Below are 20,419 nucleotides of genomic sequence, written 5' to 3'. Positions count from 1 at the left end.
ATTTTAAAAGCACACCTTCCACATTAAACATTAATCTAACGCACTCAAGAATATTTAATAAAGTTTTTTTTTAATGTTGACTCTAAAACTTGAATTTGAAAAATTAAGAAATGAAGTATATCTTTTTTATAATCGAGACAATCCTTGAGGTTGCCGATATATATAAACGAATAGTCGGCACATGTGTATGGTTTTCTTCTACTCTTGTAAAATAAAGATATGAATCGCGTGCCATAATTTGTAGCAAAATTCAAATTGAACTTGGAGGTACAAAATGTATGTCATGTTAGCCAAAAAGATTCAACATAAGCTGCTAGCAAGTTACGGCTCCTCTTAACTTTTTTTGTTTTTTTAGATTAATACAAGTATTCCAACTTTAATGTAATTTGATTAATTTGATAGGTTCTAAAGTTAATAATTATATAAAATTTTATTAGCTTTGAGACTTATGAGACTCGAACTTATAATTTTTAAAAAATAAATTTAGAATTTAACTAGTTAAACTAGATTTTTTTAGTGGCCGCTCTTAACTTATTTTTGACGGAGTAGTAATGGCTAAGGAAAATTGTAGTCAAAATTAAGCTAAAGAAATAAATAAAGGGGGAAAAGTGGGGATGATTAACCAAAAAAGTGGCTACTTTGTCTTAAAAACACAGCATGTATTAGTCATAGCTGAGCTAAGAAAAGAATATAAATAAAGAGGGAAAAAGAGTCTCGACAAGGAATTATCGCTTGCTGTCTTTGAATGGTTAATTTGTCTTAAAAACCCAACATAAAGTAGTGCTGACATCAGCCTCTAGGTGTCAAGGGCTTAACCACCATCTCCTCCATGACAGCCTTCAACATAGTGACCTTTGTTTCTGCCAGATTTTCCGGAACTTTGCTAAAATCAATTTAAGTGGAAAATCTTGAATGACTTGCTTGATAAAATTTATTTTATTTTTTTTCTTTTTAAACTCTAAAAATTTTAATAAAACCGATTTAATAACATAAAAATAATTTTAAATAAAAAAATTAAATTCTTATAAAACATCACTTAGAATGCAATTTTATACCAATTACCGGGGACAGGTATATAAAGAGACAGAAAATTAGTCAAGTCTAGTCAGATACACGGTTGCCACAACGAACCATTGATCTATGACGTCACAAGCGTCAATGCCCATCCGACGGCATGAGGCTTCTCCAACCGAACCTTCCCTGGCTGCACCTCCACCAGAAACGAACCTGGCCTGAATTCTTTCCAAAATTCAAATTGAATAATCCCAATTTTATTATTTGGTCCTTATAAAATAAGTAATTGATTAATCATACGACAGTGACAGGAAAGGCCTAAGGATGGTATCTGAATACAGAAATGGAAATGTATTCCAACAGCGTGGAGTTAATAGCACGGCGACGAGTGACAGAAACCTCTCTCTCTCTCTCTCTCTCTCTCTCTCTCTATATATATATATATATATATATATATATATATATATTCATACCAAAATGCCCTCCCTAGGAATAGTAACATAATTGAATATCCTAAAATATTACCTGATACTATTTACTGATAAATTAGATATCACTGATAAGAAAATAACAAACAAAAATCCCACAAAAACTATGATTTATTTTAAATTTGTCGTCACCTAATTATAAAAGACAATAACACATGGATTCAGGAGGAATTTCCAGGCTTTTCAAAAGCTATTTTGGCCTCTTCCAGGGTAATTCATCTATAAAAGAGGACTTCTAGAGTTTTAGAAGGCAAAATATCATTTTTCCCTTAAAAAAATTTTACTTTCCTGTTTTTCTGTAATTATTTTTCTTTGTAATCAATATTTTCTGTATTGATTTACTAAACAAATTTAAGTAACATTCTATTTCTATTTACCATATATATATATATATATATATATATATATATATATATAAACAGACAAATTATCATAAAAAAATTTGTTACTCTTAATTATTAAATTGCCTACTTATGAAATTTGGTTTTTTGAATTTTAGATACGTTTTTTTTCAGTCTTTTTGTACAATATCATAGCATATACGAAGACTTAAGAGGAAAGAATGAGAGAAGAGTAAGAAATAATAAAATAAAAATACGATAAAGTTAAAAGAGTTTTGATAGTTGGCGGTAAGGGGCAAAATTGAAACGTTTTAAACACTATAAGGGTAACATTAAGATATTTTAAATTACGGGGTACAAAGGAAATATTAATATACCTATAAGAGCAAATATATACCTATAAGGGCAAATATAATGAAATATTCGAGTCATGCAACTTGTAATTGCATCAAGTGATTCTACCAAGTATTACTATTTAAATTCGAGAAAAAATAAAACGGTACGAAATTTTGATTTACCAACTATAACAAATATTTCTAGACACTCTAAATTCTTTCTAATGGTGGGGGCCAATTTATAAAGCTTTTGTCATGGCAACCAAGCACCCTTGACACTAGCTCCCTGCCTAATACTGCCTAGGAAGTTCTTCAATAAAATTGTATACGTTAATTTCTCTATTGGCATCAACGCTTTATCATATTTTCCCAGCTTGATCAAATGAAGTGATCGCTTGGATCTGCTCCAGAGACGATGAATGCGGGCAGCATACTTTCTGGAGCTCACTGTACCTCTTCACATCAAAATTGTAGAGTTTCACGAGCTGCTTCTGCTTGGCTACAAGCCTGCTCTGATAGAACCCCTGGAAAGAAGGCTCCTTTGACGTCATGAGGAAGAAGGCATAGCTAGCCATGAAATAGATTGACGTCAAATAAAAGCAGATGGGCTCCATGACATCCCATGTAAGTTCCCAGAATGTCAGCCTCATGAATCCGGCGGTCTGAACAACTAGGAAAACAAGACCACCCCATAGTTCCCGGCGAACCAGAGCCCTGGCCTTCTGATCAATTGCAGCTTTCTGTTTCTCCATTTCTTGCAGCTCCCTTCTTCTTGGATCACTGGGGTTGGTTGCTGGTAATGGAATGAGGCCTCCAATTGCTTTCAATACCTGTGTTTAGCAGATATTGAAAAGAATCGTTTGTGTAAAGGAACAACTATATGAGACTAAGCATCTTGATTTTGTTAGTAGATTAACCACCAGCTAATGAAAGGAAATTGCTTATGAATAAATAAATAAAATATAATGATTAAAGAAAGGAAATCAATCTCCCACGGAAGAAATCAGCAAATCAATATTTTGTTTTAAAGCGTAATAATCAGTATAAAAACAAAGACACAGAAAATAGCTCGGTCATTGTTAGTGATTTGCATCATCTACACATGGTCAGCTACAGCCTTGCAAGCTGACCTGTTTTCCAGATCATGCCTGCTAGGCTTTTTCAAAATCAGTTGATAAAAAAGAATTAATAGGAAAATAAATAGCTGAAATTCTTATCCTCCAGCATTTTTCTTTCCTTTACTTTTCTGTCACCAACTCAATAACTATAATTTCTATTATTAAAAACCAAAAGAGAACTCCATTGTCAAGACATATCTTTTATCTTTCAGCAAAAGAAATTTTCCAGGTAAAATCGTGTTGATGGAACCATGTCACTGATTCTAAGGTTCATGTCCAGATTATTATGAATTATAAGCTCTGATCATCAAGTATAAAAATCATAATTCCTCCTCCTCCACAACTACCACTACCACCATTTTTAGACTTCTAAATTTAACTCAAGCCATCCATCAACCACCAATTAACTAAGATATTTGAAATTGTGATTGCCATATTTTACTCAAGTATTTTTTAATTAAAAATAATATTTATTTTACTTTTTAAAATTTAAAATTTATTTTTGATATTAAAACATAAAAACAATTCAAAAAAAAATTTAAATTAAAAAATTTCAAAATTTCATAAAACTCTTGCATCTCTCTCACTGTTTTTCTTTTATTTTTATTTTTTTTTATATTCCCCACTAGAAAAACAAAAATACCCACTTCAATTTTTTTTTTTTTTCACTCCCAATTTCTATCTATCTGATTTTAGTTTTTTTTAATTAGATAATCCTTTTTTTTTTTTTCATTTGGGAATATCTAAATGCACCACAAGTGTGAATCAAATCTTGTCACTGAAGAAACTGAATGGCCCTTAGATCTGGAGTGTAACAACAAAAGTTTCATTTTCCTGCCGAAAGAAAACACAAAAAATATGCATAAAGAACATATCAGTTTTCAGCTTTCCACAAATTAAAGAAAATACCAAAACAAAAATTGTATTTATCTGTTAATTATCGGGTTAAATTGTACTCAATTTAACCTTCACAGGGCCAATATTGCCATTTTTATATCTGTAAAACAAATTTATTAACCAAAAAACCAAACATTATGAATTAATTAAAATTCTAACGAAACAATAAAAAGTTAATATTTTTACCTGCTCTGGTTTTAGCAAAACAAGATTTCCAAGGACAACAACAGTCCCAGATTCATCAAGACTCCTTGCTACCAGAATACCATTCTCAAGATCCGAACAACTCTCACTGCACACCCGAACAAACTCCGAATAACTAATCCACGTTTTCTCCATCTCTCTCAGCCTCAATTTCACACCCTCCACCTGAGCCGCCTTCAACAACTTCCTGGCATCCTCCACCGTCAAACCCTCCTCAGCCGCCACTTCGGGAGGGGGAGTCAGACCATCCAACCGGATCCTGTCCCTCATTATGTCAAAACCCCGGATTTTATCAATCAACCCCTCTCCAAACGGCAGTTGCAGGAGCTCAGGCGGGAAAATGGCAGGTTTGTGAAATAATCGTCGGAAAATGCCGGATTCTCCAGGGTTGTCGGGCCTGATGAGGGGATGAACAGGATGTTGGCGGATTCGGGCTTGGAGAGAAGAGAAAATGCGGCAATTGGTTATGTGTTGGTTGGATATTTTTGAGAAAGCAAAGAGACGCACTGCTATGGATTTCTTTAGCGACATTGTGGAAAATAGAAATGGCTACCTTAAGAAGAAATGAAAGCGAAAACGGGACAGATAGAGAGTGAGAGAGAGAGAGATAGAGATAATGCCCTCCGGTGCTCTGCAAAAATGGATGCTTCTGGTATTGTTTTGCAATGGAATGGGAAGGTTGAAGAAGATGTGGCATTTTATATAGGTGTCCAAAGATGAGGGAGGTCAGGAGAAGTTGAAGATGTCGTGGTTTCTTGAGAGGTTACGATAATTTAATTATTACCCTGGCATATTTTTTCTTAGGTTAAAAATGATTGTTTGAATTTAAAAAAAAATATATGTATTTTTAATTATAGTTTTAAAAATATATGTTATTGATTAAAATTGTAATGGGATAAATTTTTTTATATAAAATAAATGAAAAATAAGTATATATAAATGAAAAATTCATTATTTTAATTTTTATAAAATTAAGATTTAAAATATAATTATGTGTAAGGTTCAATATAAAAACTAAAAATTATTTAGTTAACAAAACAATTTTTTTATGGTAGGGTAAAAGACAAAAAAGTATCATAATATTAAATCATCTCTAAATTTGTGTTTGGTAATTTGATACATGATTCCTTGCAAAAATATTTTTCAATTAAAAATAATATATTTTTTAATTAGCATGAAAATCATCAAAAAAAACATAAAATTAATGTCTTTTCATATCAAAATCACAAAAAAAACACATAAAAATATAAAATTAATATTGTTTTGAAAAAAAAAATACTTTAAAAACAAGTTGAATCGCATTATCAAACAAAGTCGAAGTATATATTATATCTTACTATGATATATATTTTGATTTAATTTATGTTATGAATTATTACAACTTTTTTCATGGTTTAATATATATTTTATGGATGTTTTCTAGTTTATTTTATGATTAGGTATTTTTGGGTAGTATTTGTACAAGTTTAAATCATCACTATTTAGATGAAAACAAAATAAATGCTCTAAAAATAGAGCATTCACAAAATAAATTATTTTACTCGAGTTTGAGATCAAGTTCCATGCCTGCTTTTACAACGTGTTAATCACTTTAACCTCTTTGATATTTTAACAATATACTTAAGAAAAATAATATTGAAATATTTTATCTATCACGGTCTGTGATTATAATTAATGAGTTAAATCAATTCAGTAGTTTTTTTTTACTTTTCTCCCGTTCTTTTGAAATATATTCGCTTCGAGAAATTGGGAGGTTGAGTATATGGGGCCCAATCACGAGGATAAATATCATGGATCCTTGCTTAATCACCGTACACGTGGTTGGCTAATTTTGGTAGACTATAAAAACACCGGCAATCACCGTCTGCTGATAGGAAATTTACCTGTAAGGCTGAAAACTGGTTAAGAGTACGAGAAATATCATGGGGTCTTGATTAGTCACCGTACACGTGGTTGGCTAATTTTGGTAGGCAAGCACCGTATTAATTTTATGATGACTTGAACCTGAAGTTAGCACGACATATTTACACGTGTAAGAGGGTGGAGGAATCGTTTTCTGATAAATATGAAAGTTAAAATAGACTTCATTACATGGGATAAGAAAAAGGTTCTATCAAAAGAACTGGAAAATTGGAACTAGACAGCTCAGGTTAGCCTACTGGTTACTTGAGAAGGGGTGGGCCGATGGGGTCCATTTGCGTTCACGCAAACGTGTCGCCACATATCTTTCATGAAGAACATATGTAAAAAGATAGTGACCTCATCTGTCGATGACTTTAAAGTTGTGTTTGGTATTATATTTTGAAAAGTATTTTTTTTAAAAAAAAATTTATTTTTTTTTATATTTTCATATTATTTTGATGTGATGTTAAAAATAATTTTTAAAAAATAAAAAAATATATTATTTTAATATGTTTGGAATAAAAAATATTTTAAAAACGATCGCTACTACATTTTCAATCACACTCTAATTATAGGAGGTGTTGTCTTGATGAAAATGAAGGCAATTTTAGATAGTGGTTGTTAATGGGATAGTATTTCTTTTTAAAGAGTGTTTTTATTTAGAAATATATTAAAAATAATATTTTTTATTTTAAAAAAATTAATTTAAATTAAAAAATTCAAATTTTTAACAAATACATGGAAGTCACACCGCAAAACAGGTTAACCTATTTATTAATTAAGATAGGTGTTTATTGTAAATAATATTAAAACTTGGAATTTGTTTTCAATTTTGTGGTGGTCTATCCATTTATGCCATGGTGGGGATGGGGTTTTAGTTAAGGTGGGTTTTTATAAAAATATAACTCTAAATCTAAATTCTAAATCCAAAATTACTATAGAATAGAACTATAATTTAGTTAATATAAGATTTTATTCTATTACTATTTAATATTATTTATTATTAAATATTAAATTTAGAATAATATTTATATTCCATATTATATAGGAAGAGTTACTCTATTACATATAGAATACAGGTATGGTATTTTCTATTTTTATATAGATTAGTATTTTATTAAAAATTATATTTTGAGACTACTCTAAATAAATATTAGGCTATGCAAGCTCTGAGGTATTATTGTCAGCAACACTAATTACAACAATAGACATTTTGTTCTCAATGATTTGAGCCACTTCTCATATGGCTCTGTTTCTTTCTCTCTGCTTTTCAAATATCACCAAACATATATTTTTTTTTCCAATACTCAGGTAATGTTTAATATGATAGACAGTATTAATTAAATTAAGCTGTACTAGATAAAGCTGGTCTAGATTAAACAAATAACTATTTTGTCTTTGTTTGGTATATATTGGACTGGATGGAATAATTTGTCATGTTTTGTATTTGATAAACATTGTACTGTAATGCCCATAACACTCATGTCTTGTCTAATATTTAAAGTATAGATTATAACATACATTATATATATAGTTATTATTAGTATTTATTTAAATATTATTTTATTTTGAACAAAATCCATAACTTTTTATGTTAAATTTATTAGTTTAATATGTCATGTAGCCAATCAGTTAGTTACACGTAGCATTATTATATTCATGTAAATATATATTTGTTATTAATAAATATTTAATTTATCTAAATTTAGTATTTATATAATATTAGATAATGAATCTAGTATTTGATTTATGAATCTAGGGTAAACATAAAGTTAATGGGACAAAAATGCTCTGCAAAGAAAATTATAAAGTTGTTGTAATTATGAGATTCATATTGTATTAAAACATTGTTTTTAAAATATTTTTTGTCATTGCTCTATTAAATACTGAACATTTATTAAAGTCATAGAAATTAATACATATTATATTTTTTGCTTTATAAAAGGAAGCGGTTGTTCTTATAAGTTAAGATATAAGGAATACATGGAACTAATATGTAGACACTTGTCATAAGATATATACAATGAACTCACTCACATGAGAATTTCATATGGAAAGATCACCTATGTCTATGGAAAAGGCTCACATGACAGTTATCGTATATAAAATGTTATGCTTTGATCTAATTTCATGATATCTTAATCGAGGTAACGAAGTGGTAGACAATGAGTATAACATGAATTATATGAAAGCACTTGAATGATTAAAAGATGATTTACTACTTTGGGTGAATTAAAGAAAATGTTTCATTTGTTTTCAAACAGTATTGACTGAGAAATCCTTGGCCAAGGTGTAATGAGAGTTCAAAAAAAATTTCAAATCTTATTCAAACGATCAATAACTATTATATAAAAAACAAACATGATTTAACATGACAAACATACTCCATGATTTAATGTTAATTTGGAACATTATTGATTAAATGATATTAATTACACTAAGAAACCGATAACTAAAAGGTTAAGTCAAACCACTAATGACTTTTCTAATATTTGGGGGATCATGACATGTTCCTAGACGATGCACTTAGTCTTCAAATATAAATTAATCAATTGTTGAATTGATAATACATTAAATTTTTTAATTTATTTAATTCTATTTAATTAGAGTTATTATTTATATTTGGGTCAATATATTAGATACCTAATAGGCCACATACATTAAGAATTATTAGTCAAAAATTAAACTGGAATGATTTAATTAAGTATGGCTTGATTAAAATATATTTTAGAAATTAAAGAGTAAAATATAATTAATATATGTATTATATTTCTAGACCTAGAACAAACAAGTAAGGATTTGATTAAGTTAATTTCTAAAATTATATTGAATTAATATATGGATATTATTTAGGAAAAAATTGATATTTTGCTAAATTATAGGGTTTTTTTTATACTTCCCTATAAATAATAAACTTTACCTCTTATTTTAGTGGTTGTTCGTTAGATAAAAAAAACTACACAAGTTACAAAATAGAAAGCTAACACTCCAGGCATATCAATCCCTTTTTCTCCTAAGTAAGGATTTAAAAGATTCCTCACTGGTGATTCATGTGGATTACCTTTGGAGATCGAACAATTAGATGACTTATGTTTTATGATAACCCAACCTTTAAATCTTTAGGTAATAAATCCCTAAATAACTCTAGATATGTCTAACAAGATCCTAGAAACTCCTAAGTAATTATGTTTTATTACTTTCGTTACGTGTATGTTATTTAGAAAACCTAACAAAATCATCCTAAAAACCCATTTCAAATCACCCCAAAACCCCATCAAAACCCTATAAAATCTACCAACAACACCCTAAATTACACCCATTTTAAATCATTCAAAAAAACACCCAAGTCAATAATTTAACAAGATAAAAACATTTTCAAACTGCAATCAAAAGAAACCCAACTTGTCTCTCGCTCCTTCTTCAGAGGCTGTAATGGAAGAGTCCTCACCACTAATCTTGTTGCCTATAGTGGGTGTTGATGATGACGATGATATGAAAAGTGATGGTTTTTTTGGAGTGGAGGAGGTTAGAGAGAGAGACAGATAAAGTTTTAACAACCCTTATTAAGTGGAAAGTTTTACATGAAGAGTAGTATAATAATTCAACAAATAACAATATTTGTGGAATGAATTAAATAAGCTTGTCCTACCCTTTTAACGCAACAAAAATTTCTCCTCTAAAATAACATTGGACAAGAAAAATATTAATTTTTGTGTAGTTCAAAGATACACTGAACAACTTCACAAAAAAAAATATTTTATCTAGTCTATCTTTATCTATTGTGCCAACCTCTCTCTTGTTGTAAGAACTAAACTCAAGAAGTTTGAATAATAATAGAAATGAGATTTTCATTCTCATACTAGAATGTGCTTATAATAGATTAAAAAATATCATTTATTTAATAAAAGATAAAAAATCAAAATAAAAAATTAGAGTAACTAAAGTTGAATCATTTAATGGAAAGAAAATCAAAGACTAAGGTGAGATAGTTAGGGTAAAAAAAAAAAGAATTCCTTCCTCTTTTTTTTTTTTATTCAAAGATGCGCATGAGAGTTGAATAAGTAGACCTTCTTAACCAAAAAATTATTTTATAAGGTTAAACTAATTTGTTTCACCATGTTTTTATGGATTATTGAATCTAAAATGATTAATGAAGGTTTAAAATGATTTGATAGGTGTTGTATGAGAAAAATTTTAAGGGATTTTACACATTATAAAAGGATTTTTCATAATAATTTTATTATTATTATTAATATAGATGTTTGGCAAGCTTATATTTACCTTAATTAATTTTACAGATCTTTAAATTAATAATCATGTAAGATTTTAATAATTTTAAAATTTATAAAATTTAAATTAATAATTTATAAAATTTAAATTAATAATTTAACCAATTAAAATATACTGGCTATAATTGTTTCCGGAATAATTTGAGAGGATGGGATGCTCCCTTGCTCATAAGAATTGTTTTTACCTTCGAACCGTTCCTAGAAAGATACAGGAGCACATGCTTGCAGACGTCATAGGACTACTGTTTTCTTTCCACTTGGAACACAATCTTTTTCAAAGCGTCAAATCTCAAATGCAAATGCCACACTCGTATTCTTGCACAATCCCAGTGGAAACACTGGCACACAAGCATTTTGAGGCATAATAATGGAATTCACACAAAGAATTCCTCTACTAAACTATCAATCAGCAATTAATACAACAGTAATATTAATAGCTCAACTAATCAGATTTTAAATTTGTTGTTCAGAGATTACTAATTTTAATGCTATAAATTTTAGAATAATTAAAAACTTACTTAATTATTAACTTTAAAAGTCTAAAAAAATAATTAAGATACACGTAAGTAAAAAAAAACTTTTACAGTTATAATAATAATTAATGCCCCAATTAGTGGTGTGCTTTGGGTTCCCGTTTGTCTTTTCCTGGAGTTGGAATGCGAGGCTAAATAACTAGAGGGGGGTAAATAAAGTTTTTTTTTTTTTTTTTTCGAGAAAAAAATATCTGTTCCTTCTAAAGCTGAGGATTGGAATTAAAGTGTCAAAGCTGTACGCTTGCAACCATTCATTTTAATTGCACAGCACCATTAAAAGGGTGTTTGAAAATGTGGTAACGGTTGATTTTCAAATAATTTTTCGTGTCGAAAAGCATGCTAATAATATTTTTTTATTTTTTAAAAATTATTTTTGATATCAGCACATCAAAACGATTCAGAAAATACAAACCGCACTTAATTTTAGAAAAAAAAAAATTGAAATTTTGCAAAAATCTGTGGATGTATGTGGCTAAAGATAAGAGAGGACAATGCAGTGCAGCAATGGCAACCCATAAGATCTTTGTAACATTTTTCACGTCAAAACAACTTGAGAAATTGAGAAACAATCCAGCCTAGATCGAGTAGGTGATGCTTTATTCCTATACTATCATGTCCAATGCAAGCGACAAGACATCTAGATAGAAGGAACCTAGTTCCTTGCTGCTCTTGAAGTTGGAAAGAATTTGACAAAATCTTTATAAATTAAACTTTTTTTCGTCAAATCTTTCTATCTTTCTTTCGTTTTTAATGACTTCATCTATTCGAGTCAATTTTATCCTTAAATAAATAATAAGTTTCCAATTTATTTTTCTGGTGAGATATTTTTAGGTCAGTTCATCGAAATCAATTACGTAATTTGTAAGTAAGAAACGCGTAATTTATAAACCTAACGCATAGTTAAGTATAAACCTAGTATAATGTGCAAATTATATGACTAATCCTAGTGAATTAATCTGAAAATTACACCCGAAGATATATTAGAAATTACATACAAAATGCAAACAGTTGCTATGTGATCACATTACCTTCTCTGTTTTTTTAAATTCTTGTTATCAATTAGGTTGAATTAGATAGGTGACACACACTATATCATTTTGTCACGAATTAAATAAATATTTTTCTTACATAAAATAATAATGTGCAGGCAATATCAATGTTTAAAAAAAAAACAAGAAAAATCAAAGGCTCGAGCCATTGACTTGATAATATTCAATAAAGTTAGAAAAACAAAAAGCATATTAAATATTAACCATGACTCCACCGTTAACATCGTCTTATCACAAGAAAGTAGAGATGATTCCAAAGCTACACTACAGCATCAAAAAAAGATTGAACATGCTTGTGTCAGAGCAACAATTAACCCGACCAAAATATTTTTTTTATATATGTATTTATTTTTTTTTTCATCCAACCCGTAGCTTAACACTAGCATGCAAACTAGTTGTTGCTAATGCTGGAAGATCTTGGTTAATTAATTTGTCTTTACCCTCACGCTTAGTGTTTGCCCATCTACATTGTTTATTATCTTGAGACTCGTTTCGCAGATTTTTTCAAGTTAAGAAATTACTAGATTTGCTCTTCACAATACCATTTTATGTTCGAATTCAAAAGGAGATATAGAGATACGTCTATGGTTTATGGATGGCTTGCCTAAAGCTTGATTTGAAAGAAATTTAGTTTTAATATATGAAAGTTAGTCCGAAAATGTTCAAAACAGTGAAAACTAAAAAGAAAATATTTTTATGCGCAGCATGCATCACACGTAACTCTGCTGTAAAGAGTTTGTAAATTGAAAAAGTCATCTGATTTGATTATCTACTTAATTAGTTTCTATGTGTGTGTTTCGTAATGTAGTGAATAATATTTTTGTAAAAGTATTTTTTAATTAAAAATATATCAAAATAATTTTTTTTTTCAGATTTTTTATCTTATTTTGTATATCAACCCATCAAAGCTATTGAAAAACACTTAAAAACATCAATTTAATTTTTTAGATGAAAAATAATTTGAAAAGCATTTTGAAAAACAGGTTAAGCCGCATTACCAAATAAAGCTTCAAATTCCAAAGTCAATTTAAGATAAGGTTGACACTAGAAAACCATTTGATGATTATTAGCAGGATGCACACAACTAATTAGAGGAAAGTTCTTGTGAGAATCCAAGAAGTGAATGATTTGTTAAATTTTTTCATGATGAATTAAGTAAAACCACACATGAGGGGATGGTCATGTTTGATAAACGATAAGAGCAGTAATCGCTATGGATAGTCCATGATGACACACTTATATTCGAGCGAAAGATTGACTTATAGCAAACTGAAATGAGTTGTTGAATTAAAGGACTAAGAAGGTTTGGATAGCAAACAAAGACACCCTATAACAATGAAGTATCAAAGATGGAAGCCTATATTTTAAATCAGGTATAGATGAATGTATGTCATCTAACCTCAAAACATTGCATATATATTTTAGAATTTTTAGGAAGATCCTTTTGCAAAATCAAGCAAGATCTTGATGAATCAGAGTTGACAAAGAAAGAACCCTTAAGCTATGATAGCAAGGAATCCAAGTTCAAACCTTAAGATCGAGATATATCAGTTTTTTTAAACCCTGCAATCAAGAAGAAAAGTGAGAAGAATCCTATTATTAGGAAATTCTTAAGAAAATCAGAAGATCAACCTTGTCATCAAGAAGAATCTTCAGGTCAACCCTACAATCAAGAAACACGTAGTTCAAACCCAGCAATTGAGAAATGTCATTTTTTTAAAACCATGCAATCAAAAAGAAAAGTAAGAAAAATCATATTATTAGAAAATATATTCTCAAGAAAAGAAGAAGATCAACCCTATCATTAAGAAGAACTTTTAGGTTAATCTTGCAATTAGAAAGCATTAAGTTTTCAAACCCCACAATAGAAAAATAACAAACATTTTGATTCTAGTTAAAAAAAATCAACAAATTAATATTTTAAATTAGCCTAGTTATTTTTCACATTTTGGTGCGAACCCTACAACGAGGAAGCAGCGAGGGTGGTTGTTTTGCGTTCTATGATTGGCAAGTTAAAACTTGTAGGTGTTTGCCGGTGAAAAGAAGTCTTAGGGAACCAGCAAGGGGTTGTACTCTTGCTTTGTTTTTTTTTCTCTTCATTGGTTGATAAAGTATATTTTTGTTTTATGCAATGGCGGAGTCAGGAATTTTTCCTGGGCTATTAAATAAATATATAAATTATTTTAAAGATAAATTATTAATTTATATACATGAATTTTTAAAGTTAACAGTAAAGTTTTAATTCAAATACATTACTCAAAATATTAAAAAATAAATTTAAAAGTATATAAAATTAAAGTGAAAGTAAAAAATAAATTCACTATTAAAGTTACATTCTTCTATGTTTTGTGGAATATAATTCATCTATAATCGAATCTGAATTGATATTATAACAACCCCTCAACTTGGATAAAATAACAATCTTATGTCAACTGAAAAATAAAGTAATTAAATTTTTTCCCTCTCTCAATTCCTCCTTCCTTCACCTGATTCTTCCTTAGATTAGTATTTTATAAGTTGGACATTGTAAATTTACAAGGTTATTTTCTCACTTTTTTTTTTCTTAGATTTTTTTGTGCTTTTCCCTTACTTTTCTCTCTTTCTCTCTCTCCTTTTCTTTTCTTTCTTTTTTTATTCTGCTTCTGCCCAGTCGACAACATATAAAAGGAAGAAAGAACTGATTTGTTTTATTTTTTAATGACAAATAATCATTTTACCCTTAATGAGTCATTTTGTTTTTATTTGACTTTTTTTAGCACTACCAAACTCTGTTCATTCTAAAATTTTAACCAGATTTTATTCAACATATTTTAAGATCCCTCATAAAATTTCAGCTCAATATAATGGTCGGATTAAAAATTACACCCAATATCGTAAAACTAATCAAATTATGATTTTTCTCAAGTTTATGAATTTCTCCAAAAATTCTGAAATTTTAACCCAAGCTAAAACATCATATTAGAAAGCTCCATGTAAATTTTAGAATTTTTTGATACCTCAATTGAGAATTACAAATTGTCTTTATATAAAATTAGTTAAAAATATATTGATAAAATCTTGATCTAGGCAAGAGCCCACCCTAGCCCATGCATGCCTCTGCCCTTGGTTTTATGCATTTTTAAATTTACTAATTAGTTTATTAATCCATTAGAACTTGATATATATATATATATATATATATATATATATATATATATATATATATATATATATCTTAAGTAAATGTAAAGGACATTAAAAGATTGTGAAAAGTGATGTAAAGGTATTGAATGGAAAAATAATTTCAAGGTGGGTGGTTCAAGGCTGTTTAAGTCGAGAGGAAACTCTACTGAAATTTTAATTAATCTAAAAAGATAAATTAATGAAATTAATGATAGACAATTTGCATGAAAAGAAAAAAAAAATCAACCCTAGTTTTATTCATGAAATATGGAAATAGTATATGAAATGTTAAGAAAATCACAGGGTGTTGTAGCTACCCAAACCCTAACCTGTTGGGCACTAGCTACCTCTCAAACTCACATCTAGCTATGGGAAACTTGTGAGCAAAATCCTGCTAATGCGTGAATGGCTTGGACCACCTGCACGAAATGTTTTCAGAAAGTGAAGAATGAGAGGTAAACTTGTTCAATTTATTTCACATATATTTTTAATAATGTAATTGAATTTAATTATTTAATTCAGTATTATATTACAAATATAAGAATTACAATAGTTCATTAATTGAATTAAAATCATATGTAAAACTTAATTCTATTTCGCATGATTTCAAACAAATTGTTAAAAATATGTTTGGCTGAGTGTTTTTTTTTTTTTTTTTTTTCATGTTATTGTTGACCTGGCCTTTGGTGATGTCTTGCTATGTTTTTGTTTTTTGTTTTTAGATTATTGTAGATGGCCTCCCTCACAAATTCTAGATTTAGGTAATATTTTAAATTTTGGGAATTGAATAAGCATATAGATTGTCTAATTGTGAGGATAATTAAAAGTTTTACTTTGATATTAAACTAATTCATGAAAAAAAAAAAACATATTAAAAATAAAATAAAAAGAGAGTAATGAAAAACCGATAATTAGAAGAAAATGAGTTGAAAGAAGCCAAAGAATAGAGGAAAATTGAGGGCTGGAATACAAAAAAAATCTTTATTTTTTTTTTTTTTATCAATTCATCATAAAATAACTATAATGATAAAAAAAAAAAACATATAAATAGTAAAACTCTAAAATAATTAATTATTTAGTCAAAGTCCTATTATAACAAAACTGAAGCTCAAGATAAAATAATATCAAATTAAATAACAAAACTCAACAAAAGATTCAAAAAATCTAAACCTAAAACATAAGCTAAAACTCAATCTCCCAACTAATAAACAAAGATTAGGCTATTTTCCAATCATTGAAGATCATGTGTGCGAACTGTATCTTGGGCATAGTATGGTGTCCCTGCCATATATTCACCGGAGAAGGAAATGAATCCAAGAAGATGTGCTCTGGATCTAAAACCAAAACATATACCACCACAATGAACAACCAAGTCGTTAAGGAGTTGAAGCAGCATCAGCACATTTGTCACAGAACAACAGTAATATCACCTGTAGGAAGGGGTGGATTATGATTTCACCCTATCATCGTATAGAAAAGAGCTTGGAGAACGTCAGGGAAACTTCTTTCAGAATAAAAGCACCAGGACAAAGGGGAAAGATCATCAGTTTATCATATCATTCTATTAAATATGAACTTGGAAAACATCAGCAAACACAGCAGTTGATAGACACTCATAACACAAGCATGCCAAAATGAGAACCCTATATTTACGCATTTGATTGAGACACTCATAATACAAACATGCCAAAATGAGAACTCTATCTAAGTGGCAATTTGACTTTCCAGAGCTGAGAACAGCCACTAATCCCTGCCACTCTCCTGCGCATGTACATGGTGCTGTCAGCTCAACATACAATCTACTTACCTTTTCTTGGCGATGCCATCAGTATGAGAACGCTTGTCCAAAATGGTGTCAAGATACCAAATGGCTGGCAAACAGAAGGTTACAAATCTTTTGCCCCATGGTGTCAAGATACCAAATGGCTTGATGATGATTATTAATCAGCAGTCCCTTTTTTTCCTTCCTATATGTTTTTGCTTCACTGATTCTGCCGCTACTTTCTAGACCAGCTAATAGAACATTGTAAGTACCTAAAGAAGGATGTATCCCTTCCCTTTTCATGTTTTCGAAAATCTGAAGTGCTTTTTGTGGACTGCCAGCAGAGAAAAATACGCTAACTAGAGCAGTATAAGTGGCAGTGCACTTCTGGCCTTCAGGCAATAAATCAAAAATCTTTAAAGCACAAGTAGGCCTTTTAGCGCACCCAAGCCTATAAATTAAGAGTGCAGCTTGATACACTCCAAGAGAATGCCCAGCCAGAGTCATTTTTTCAGCAATGTCCACCACCTTCAGAAATGTGTTTGATCTAATCGACATGCCTATCAAAGCAAGATATGATGTTCTTTCAAGTTGTATACCCATTTTCATGCTGTATTCAAAGGCCAACAAAGCACCATTAGGTCTTTGGTGATCAATGTTTCTTTCAATGATGGTTGCAACAATCCGAGAATCCAGCAGTATATTCTTATCCATTGTACCAGCAAGCAAATGGTCAACTGCTACGAGATTCTGCTTTCTCAAGAGTATCAGTACAAGACCTCCATCTAAAGCATCTTCACCAACAGTTGTCATAGTCTCAAAGGCATCCACATCACCAATTGATTCAGTATCAATATGAGGATTAACTTTCCTGAGGAGAGCATCACTCTCACCAGCATCTTTTAGAGTTTCGAGTGCTTCCATAAATACAGGGTAACGAAGAACGAGCTGATTTTGTTTCATATATTGAAGAATGTGGGTCATTGTCGTTGTCTCCCCTGCTTTGCAACATCTCTCAACCAAAATATTGCATGCAGCTTTATCAGGTTGTACCCCTGCTTCTTGCATTTTGCTAAAAATCTCAAGGGTTTCTTGGTATTTGCCTGGAATCCATCACAAAAAGGAAATTAAACTCCTAAAAATACAATACTGCAACAAAATATAGCCCGATACTGGAAAAGCAATGCGTGGTAGAAGTTGTAAGTTTAAAGCACCAGTAACGAAATGCTAAAATGAAAAACCATGTACTGAACTGCTAAAAAAACTATTGAATTTGTTCTGAACCGAAATTCCATGTTTTTATCCTACAACTTTGTTTTTTGGTAATCACGTTTGGTGTGGCCAGCAGGTCATGCCATGCATCACCCACATTAGCTTTCTCCATTAGTTCATGGTTGTAATGTAACAGAAATACTTGTTGAGGAGGCACAATCAATTGTCTAGAAGTTGAGGATCATTTCCAAACATCACTAAAGTTCATGAGCGATTCTTTTTAGATTTTAGCCATAGCAAAAATTTCACAAACTTCCGTCAAGCTTATTTAAGCTTTTGCTATGGCAGACTTATTGTTCCATCATTGAATGAAAGCAAGTCATAAGCCTCCAGCGCAAAATAAATATCTTCAAAACCATCAACAATTATACTAGTTTTTGCACAAAACATCATAATTGACCAAAACTAGATTCCAAGTTTTCCATCTAAAGAAGCCTTCATGTCATCAAACCCACCAACCAGAAAAACAACACACTCACACAGACAAAAGAACAAACACAAAGAGCGCAATTAAATCTCACTCACCAGAAACAACAAGATGCTCCATCAGAACAGTATATGTATGACAATTTGGAGAAATCCCAGATTCAAGCATCTCCTTATAAACATCAATACCCTCTTTCACTCTCTTATTATCGAACAAGACCTTTAGATAAGCCGTATACGAAACAACAGTAGGAAAACACATATTTTCTCTCATTTCTTTCCAAATTTTCACTGCTCCGTCAACATCACCAGACTTTGAGACCCAATTCAAGATTGAAGTATAGGTAACAACATCAATTTTTAACCCCATTTCTTGCATTTTCTTGAATACATACTTCATCGACTCAATCCTTCCAGCTTCTCCAAAAATATCAAGCATGGTCGTGTAAGTAAACTGGTCATGCTTAAACCGTTTCAACTTTGAAGCCCAGTTAAAAAAAAGCCAAGCCTTTTCCATCGGTGGATGGGTTTTAAGTATTTGATTGACTGTAAAAGAATCCCATTTGATATTTAGTTTTGTAAGCTCTTCTTGTGCCGAGTCCCATGTTGAGTATTTCAAGATTTTGTATACGTTTGAGATAATGTCCCTCATGTAAATTTTTTGGGGTTCTATTACATTTGACGATGGTGATTTGGGTTTTGGGTTTCTTGGTTTTCTGGTGAAGAATCTGGTGAAGTTTTGGGGTTTGGATTGGTGAAAGCATTTTATGGGAATATTGAAATACTGAGAAGGAAAATTTATGTAAGATTGAGACAACAAATGTTTTGTGAGAAATGTCTTGAGAGTTTTGAATGGCAACATAAATATAAATTTATGAGGATCCAAACCCTACATGGGAAACGAACGCCAAAGCTGTGTCTGTATAGGAAATTTGGAAAAGAGAAGAAGCGCGCGGATTTAAGAGAGGTGGTGTTGTTAACATGGGCCAGATGAGTAGGCTGAACCTGTCCACAGAAAAAGACTAGATGAGTGAAAATGGGCTGCTTTAATGTCTTAAATAGATGGGCCAATGGCCCGATTACAAGTTTTTTTTAGTTATTTTATTTTAAAATTTAACAAGACAAAAAGTTGTAACTTGTAAGTGGAGGTGTACAAGGCTATTGAATGACAAGCTAACCTTGTATTTATTAAAAAAAATAAAATCTATTGAATGACAGGTTATCCTCTCTCTCTTCTTTTTATTTTATCAGATTACTCCTTATTTTTCTTTCAGTGAGATTTTATTTTTTATTTTAATTATTTTTTATTTTGATTTTTTAGCCAACCATAACTGAAGATTTCCATAAGTAAAAGCAGAGCTTTGTAAAAAGAAACTAAGCAAGAAATAGAGAGCACTGAAGAAGACGATGATTTTTCTTTTACAAAAAGCATTACTCGTCGGTTCAAAAGTGACTCTTTTTATATCAATCTCACACTGAAAAAGGTTTGTTTCCTTCTTCCAAATGTTTTTTTTTTTATTTGAGCAAAAATGGTTGAAGTATTGGACCTTAAATTTTAAATATATATATATTTTTTTATGATTATTTGAGAAAAGATTTGATTTTTTAATCTAGGGTTTCCTTATTT

At 30.1% G+C, this 20,419-nt stretch overlaps 2 protein-coding genes across 5 annotated transcripts; both read right to left on the bottom strand.

Annotated features, from left to right (window-relative positions):
• Positions 1-2,334: 2,334 nt before the first annotated feature.
• LOC118029987 (calcium uniporter protein 2, mitochondrial) lies at positions 2,335-5,079 on the bottom strand. The gene is made up of 2 exons (XM_035033995.2): positions 4,380-5,079; positions 2,335-3,008 (listed from the first exon to the last, which is right to left on the bottom strand). Exons 1-2 carry the CDS (start codon positions 4,926-4,928, stop codon positions 2,538-2,540), a joined length of 1,020 nt encoding a protein of 339 aa, XP_034889886.1. The 5' UTR covers positions 4,929-5,079; the 3' UTR covers positions 2,335-2,537.
• Positions 5,080-16,397: 11,318 nt separating this feature from the next.
• LOC118029802 (pentatricopeptide repeat-containing protein At2g01390) lies at positions 16,398-19,729 on the bottom strand. Of its 4 annotated transcripts, XR_004684229.2 has the most exons (4): positions 18,892-19,729; positions 17,140-18,197; positions 16,763-16,833; positions 16,398-16,666 (listed from the first exon to the last, which is right to left on the bottom strand). XR_004684229.2 is itself a non-coding variant. In XM_035033736.2 (3 exons), exons 1-2 carry the CDS (start codon positions 19,652-19,654, stop codon positions 17,188-17,190), a joined length of 1,773 nt encoding a protein of 590 aa, XP_034889627.1. In that variant the 5' UTR covers positions 19,655-19,729; the 3' UTR covers positions 16,398-16,833; positions 17,140-17,187. The 4 variants fall into 4 exon arrangements, 3 of the variants coding, with proteins under 3 accessions (XP_034889627.1, XP_073265616.1, XP_034889626.1); XM_035033736.2 differs by having other exon boundaries at positions 16,398-16,833; XM_073409515.1 differs by lacking the exon at positions 16,763-16,833 and having other exon boundaries at positions 16,398-16,762.
• Positions 19,730-20,419: the final 690 nt, after the last annotated feature.

The sequence above is a fragment of the Populus alba genome, chromosome 5 (genome assembly GCF_005239225.2).
Source record: "Populus alba chromosome 5, ASM523922v2, whole genome shotgun sequence".
In the NCBI taxonomy this organism is placed as follows: Eukaryota; Viridiplantae; Streptophyta; class Magnoliopsida; order Malpighiales; family Salicaceae; genus Populus; species Populus alba.
The sequence above is the reverse complement of the archived record's forward strand: the minus strand, read 5'-3'. Positions and strand labels throughout refer to the sequence as shown.